The sequence below is a fragment of the Lampris incognitus genome, chromosome 20 (genome assembly GCF_029633865.1).
Source record: "Lampris incognitus isolate fLamInc1 chromosome 20, fLamInc1.hap2, whole genome shotgun sequence".
In the NCBI taxonomy this organism is placed as follows: domain Eukaryota; kingdom Metazoa; phylum Chordata; class Actinopteri; order Lampriformes; family Lampridae; genus Lampris; species Lampris incognitus.
In genome coordinates this window covers 8,097,585-8,104,136 of record NC_079230.1, presented here as the reverse complement: position 1 = coordinate 8,104,136, position 6,552 = coordinate 8,097,585, and the positions used below count along the sequence as shown (strand labels likewise).

General features: G+C 51.0%; 1 protein-coding gene across 1 annotated transcript in view; it reads left to right on the top strand.

Annotated features, from left to right (window-relative positions):
• Positions 1-3,638, top strand: part of LOC130130609 (cornifelin homolog) — a 4,845-nt gene extending 1,207 nt beyond the window's left edge. Inside the window, exons 2-4 of the mRNA XM_056300346.1 lie at positions 1,562-1,687; positions 1,820-1,989; positions 2,885-3,638. Coding sequence (XP_056156321.1) covers positions 1,562-1,687; positions 1,820-1,989; positions 2,885-3,121 — 533 coding nt within the window. The 3' untranslated portion in view covers positions 3,122-3,638. The remainder of the gene's footprint in view (positions 1-1,561; positions 1,688-1,819; positions 1,990-2,884) is intronic.
• Positions 3,639-6,552: the final 2,914 nt, after the last annotated feature.

Here is a 6,552-nt window from a genome sequence, read left to right as displayed (position 1 = left end):
TCTCTTTCTCTCTCTCTCCTCGCTCTCTCTATCTCTCTCTCTCTTTCTCTCTTTCTCTCTCCTCGCTCTGTCTGTCTCTCTCTCTCTCGGCCTCGGAAAGTGTGCGCGTGTATAAGCGCCGTCATGTGACAGGTTGATGTATGTTTCGCACGGGCGAGCCATGCGTGATGGACGGTGGTAAACATGACACGGGAGCGGCTGCGCACAAGGTGGGCGCAACCGCGCGCCCGCACATCCGTTTTAGCACATCCGTTATAATTGGGCACAAATTCAGAAGGCATCGACCCCGTTACGCAAGTTCCGGATTCGGGGGGGGGGACGTGTGTTGGGTGGAAGGGTCCGTGCGACGCTCATCAGCTCGGTGTTCTCATAACGGGCAGAAAAGTGAATGCAGTTTGTCAAACTTTTCAATTATTTGCTCCTCGAATAAATACAAACTGGGGATTTTGGATTAATTAAAAAAAAAAAAGATGCAACGTTTGTACGCAAAGTTGATACGCGATGAGCTCCTGGTTACCGTAAACAATTGGGAGACCACGACAACAAACTTTGACAATGACATGACACTGATTATGAAATAAACTAAAACATTTTCAGCCAGGCTGAATTATTATAATTGCACATGATGTAATTGTTGCATAAAACCACAGCAATGTGGAGGGAGGGGGGGACAATCACACAAATTTGGGAGGTCATGAAAACTGTAAAGACCACCCAAGTACAATACAGTTGGTTTTATTTGACTGAAATAAGAGAAGATAGCTGTAGACTACTGAAATGGACACTATCAGCCCGGCATGCTGGCTAACCTTTGGTGCCGTGGTGATGCTTCAGTCGGTGTGTGGGGGAAATTGTAAGGATGCCCGAGTACTCGGGAGCAAACTAGGGGCAAGGGAACAAAAGCCAGCGTGATGCTCTTGGGGATCGAGCCACCGGTCTCTGGTAGCCCACAACCAACAGCTGGGAACGACCACCCGCTTGCTGCCGCCTACTGCACCTTGATGCCGATCGATGTGCTTCTATAGGCAGCAAACTGGTACTCCGGGTTGTCATCCCCAGGCGTCTTGCTCACTATCCCACTTCTTCTTTGCCGATCTCTTCCTCTGTATACTTTGCTGTATTTCCTCATTCCACCACCCAGTCTCCTTGTCTTCCTTCCTCTGGTCCAGATGACACACCAAGTACCTTCCCGTCTCCCTCACTATTTCGGCAGTGGTTGCCCAGCCATCTGGCAACTCTTCACCACCACCCAGTGCCCGTCTTAACTCCTCCCTGAACTCCACAGGGGATTCGGACCGGAGAGCCCCGTGTTGGTCGGCAACGGAATGGACTGAGCTAATGTCTCCTGACCCGATTCTCGCCTCAGGAGACATTACCCTGTTATGGAGCGACGTGTTTTTCCATGGCTAGATAACATGTTTACTTTCCTCCACGAGTGATGTCAAATGACTCGGTCGCACTTTATGATGTCGTTCGCGTCCTATCGTTTCAACCGAACACCCGGGCGGTGCTCAGCTGGCTCTGCCATTATTTCCGTGTAACGGTTCTTCTCTGTTTGCAGAAATGGCAGTCCAGCCTAGCTCGTCCGTGGTGATGGTGCAGCCGACGGTGTATAAATTCCCCGGGGAAGTGAAGACCGGGATGTGGTCCAGCGGTCTCTGCGACTGCTGTGACGACATGGGCATCTGTGAGTATCTGATGCACGGAAGTACCCGAGCTGTGTGTGTGTGTGTGTGTAAGCATGTGCACCTATGTTTTTATGATAATCCAGTTTTTCGGTCTCATATATATTTGTGTCATTTGTGTGTGTCCCTGACAGGTTGCTGTGGTCTCTGGTGCCCATGCTGCTTGCCTTGCGAGGTTAGCTCAGACTTTGGGGAGTGCCTGTGTATGCCTCTGGTCAACTATTTGCCTCTGGGCTTATCAGGCTTGATTCCTGTCGCTACTCTGGCCTTCAGGAGCTCTATGAGGGAGCGGTATCACATACAGGTATTACACGTTAAGATACCTCTGATCAGTAGTGCACACATACACACTACACACTTCTGTCAGAGAGGAAGCTGAGGCTTCACAGTTGGGGTGGTGGGGGGGGGGCGTGTCTTCCTGATACTGTCAGCGTAAACACGGATTGGATAATTGGGCGGCACGGTGGTTAGCGCTGTCGCCTCACAGCAAGCAGGTCCTGGGTTCGAACCCCGGGGTGGTCCAACCTTGGGGGCTCATCCCAGCTCTGTGTGGAGTTTGCATGTTCTCCCCGTGGGTTTCTCCGGGTGCTCCGGTCCCCCCCCCCCCCCCACCACCATCAAAAAGACATGCATGTTAGGATTAGTACTCCGGTCTGCGCCCCTGACCGAGGCATGGCGAGATGAGCTGGAGTTGGTCCCCCCCGGGTGCTGCACGGCGGCCGCCCACTGCTGCTAGCTACACAGCTAGGATGGGTTAAATGCTGAGCGCAGTTTCCCCACAGGGATCAGTAGAGCAGCGTTTCCCAACCCAGTCCTCAAGGACCCCCCCCCCTCTCCTGCAGATTATCATTGTAACCCTGCATAGGTATCTCTGCTTGTACTTCCTCAACCAATCATCTCACAGCACTTAATTATGCAAGGTGTGCAACGCCTGACGTCATTCATTACCGGTTGGTTGACTAATTACCAACAGGTACCTATTCAGGGTTGCAAAGAAAATCTGCAGGACGGGGGGTCCTTGAGGACGGGGTGGGGAAACACTGCAACGGGGTGTATCGAAATAAAAATAGACACACCTTCTCGGGAGTCAAGCGAGTCTGTACTTTTTAACCCATTGTGTGAAAAGTCAGCTGTGATAACGACCCGAGCCAACTACGTGTGCACCGTGGTCATCTTGTAATCTCTCCTGCCAATCACAGGGCTCTATGTGCGACGACTGCTGCACCGTGACTTTCTGCTCCACCTGCGCTTGGTGCCAGATGTCCCGGGAAATAAAGACGCGTCGGCGCCAGCTCTCCAACATCGCCGCCACCAGCGTCATAACAGAAGTCAACGTGAACCCGCCACCGTACGCGCCCCAGTTCGCTCCCGCCGCCCAGTACCCTCCCTCCGCCCAGTGTCCCCCGCCCGTTGGAAGTTACACTCCTCTGTTGTAGCTCGAGGCACAAGCGACGCCAGCGTGCCGTATTGCCAAATAGTGGTCAAGCAGTCACGCACAGGCTGCCGGCGGAAGTTTAACCGAGAATGCTGTAGCGGTTGTGTGCACCTCTCGTGTATTCCTGTGCACAACCTTTAAGTGCCTTATTCAAAGTTCAAATGCAGCTTTTAGTGCTCGTTACAAATCAGTTACCACACGCCTACCCTGCCAGCTCGGCACGCCTATCTACTCTGCGAGAGGGGCTGCTCCTCTCACGCTCTTCCAGAGAGTTCTTGCATATTTTTTTCCCGCCATGTTTTTTTTCTATGGAGTTTTTCCTCGATCCGAGTTTTTCCCTCGGATCGGGGGCGGGAGGTGTATCGTTTATTCTTTTTACCACTTTTTGGAGAATGTTCGTTGAATTTAATGCCGTTGTTAATCACTCCGTGCCTTAAGTGTAATTTAGGGCCATACCAAAAAAAAAACAAAAAAAAATGTTGATCAAAAGAATTAAATAAAGGATATTTCGTTCTTTATTTGTCTGTATCGTTTATTTTAGCACTCCTTGAGCAACCAAATGGGTCTGATCCACGTGTCTCCAGCGGCACCGAGTTGTGATCTTACTCTCAGCAAAGGCCCGATGATTTCCGGACCTCTTATGCACGCGGACAGCGACACTAGAACCTTCTAGAAGGTTGCAGTGGCGCAAGGTCTTGGCGTTTAACTAGAAATTATTCAAGTTGGGGAGGGAAAAAAAGGGGAGGGGGGGGGATTAGACAAGCCTTCCCAAGTCGAAGCGAGTACCTGAAATAAACAAAGGTATTTCTTACAGGCCACACAAAGCAACAAAGGAGAAGAAGAAGAAGGGAAGACAGTCTCTTAACTGCCAGGGCAGATGTAACCTGGTGTACTGATCGAACAAGGATCTTGCGGACAGTGGGTCCTCCAGGCCCTGATCAGAGTCTCGTAATAGGCAAGGTGCCCGTCCCATGTTCAGCAAGTCCAGGTTTTCCCACCAGCCACGAGCCCCCCGGGGCAAGCAGTGTGGCCTACTGCCCTCCCAGTTTGAGAGAAGGGAGTCTTTTAGCAGATGAGCGAGCCAGTGTCCAGAGCCGCTCAGCAGTGACACCAGCACCGTTGTCTGGTTTCTGGCCCAGCAGGCAGGCCATGGGACACACAGGGAAATTAACATAAGAAAGAGCTGACATTAGGGATCGTACCTCTGTTTTAACAGCTGGGCAGTCCCCAAGTAGGTTGCCAAAGTTGTGCCGGCTTAAATGTTGGTGTTTGTCGTCCATCTTGGACAATTTCACAGGCAGTGACGTGTCCAGACTCTTTTTTTGACTGGGGTGGCCCAAGTGGGGCACTGACTTATGCAGGGGTGGCATGAAGTACAAGCACGTGCACACACACACACACACACACATGTCAGAATAGCATTAATTTATCATTTTTGTCTCCACTACTCACATCTACTTTAGTTACCAACGCTACGCCGTCTTACATTCCTGTGTTTGAAGTTTAATTTGAAAGACAAATAGACCTTCCCGTCACAACACAACACGACGGCAGCATGCAAATGTAATATGAGGCTTCCACACAGCTGCAGGACAAAGACGTGAACATACTAAATAAGCCTGTGGACGACATATTCTCGGCATGCCGTTTGGATGAAGCAACGCTTCCGGCGCCGTTAGATTCATATCTTGACACGTACTCCGTTTGCTGCAAAAGACACTAGCTGTCGGGCGTCCCGGTGGCGTGGCGGCCTGTTCCGTTGCCTACCAACACGGGGCTCGCAGGTTCGAATCCCCGTGTTACCACCGGCTTGGTCGGGCGTCCCTACACACACACAATTGGCCGTGTCTGCGGATTGGGAAGCCGGGTGTGGGTATGTGTCCTGGTCGCTGCACTAGCGTCTCCTCTGGTCAGTCGGGGAGGAGGAACTGGGGGGGGGGGAGTAGTGTCATCCTCCCACGCACTGTCCCCCTGGTGAAACTCCTCACTGTCAGGTGAAAAGAAGCGGCTGGCGACTCCACATGTATGGGAGGAGGCATGTGGTAGTCTGCAGCCCTCTCCGGGTCGGCAGAGGGGGGTGGAGCAGCGACCGGGACGGCTCGGGAAGAGTGGGGTAATTGGCCGGATACAGTTGGGGAGAATCCAAACGATACTAGCCGTCTCTTGCAACACAGCCCGGGATACATTTAAAACAAGTTAATTTGCCCGCTCTTGTGTTGGCTTGCAAACACTTCTGCAGAGTCATCCATGTTCGGGGCCTTCGCTCCTCTTGGCTCAGTATTTAGCACACCTAGGTGGCTTCGCCTGCTACCTGCTATGGTTGTCCGCAAATGGTTTTTAATGAGCTGCAGAGCTGAACAGCTCTGCTCTCGGGCAGCACTGCCGACTGGAAGGTCTACAGCTACTCTGGACAGCCTGAAGAGCTCATCAAACACCCCTTGATACGGGTCGACAAACACAGTCAAGTCTAGAATGCTTGCACCCCCCCCCCCAACACACACACACACTCTCTCTCTCAGCCTTCCTTTTCAAAACTCATGAGTCAGATCTTCATCAATGCAACCACACGTTTCACCCACGCCGAACACCTGGTTGTCTCGTAGGAACGTACAGCTTTTAGGATTTGGGGCCTGTACACCTTTCATTATGCAACAGTTAGGTTTTAAGAACCTTCTTTCCATGTCACCAATTATGGAGTAAAGGATGGGGTGGAGTAGTCTCTTGTCTAGATCTATATTTGTTATCATTACCCTTGTGCAGGCCTATGGCAGATGTCACATAAGAGCTAGCCTTCTGTGAGCTCTTCTTCTCACCACTGTCAACAGCTGTATTGCACCGGTTGGCTGTCTCTGTCACCATCTTACAATGCTGTGATGCAGCTATTCCCCAACCCTCTGTGAATAGTACTCATGGCCATCGACCCTCTGGTTAATGGTCACACCCGCGTTAGGCACTGTATTGTACTGTGTCGTTTATAAGGGTGGGGGTACCTGCAGTCAGTTTAGACTGAACATGTCACTTAAATGAGCGATGAAACGTTTCTGTCAATAAACTTTGTACCCAGATAAACGGATTCAACCATCTTTCATTTTCTTACCTGGATTATTGAGCATGCATCAAGACAATTGAATGAAATGTAATATATTAATTCATCTTCAGCCGCTTCTCCGGGGTCGGGTCGTGGTAGCAGCAAGCTAAGTAGGGCACTCCAGACCTCCCTCTCCCCAGCAATGCCCTCCAGCTCCTCCTGGGGGATCCCAAGGCATTCCCAGGCCAGATTGGCAATGTAGTCCCTCAATCAACAGGTGTTAGTGCAGTTATACAAGAATCAGTGCAGAATATACAAATATCAAAATTTATGAAACACACACACACACCCCCGCTCTAATATCTTATCAATACCACAATGGGAAAGATCTTTTGCATTTACTA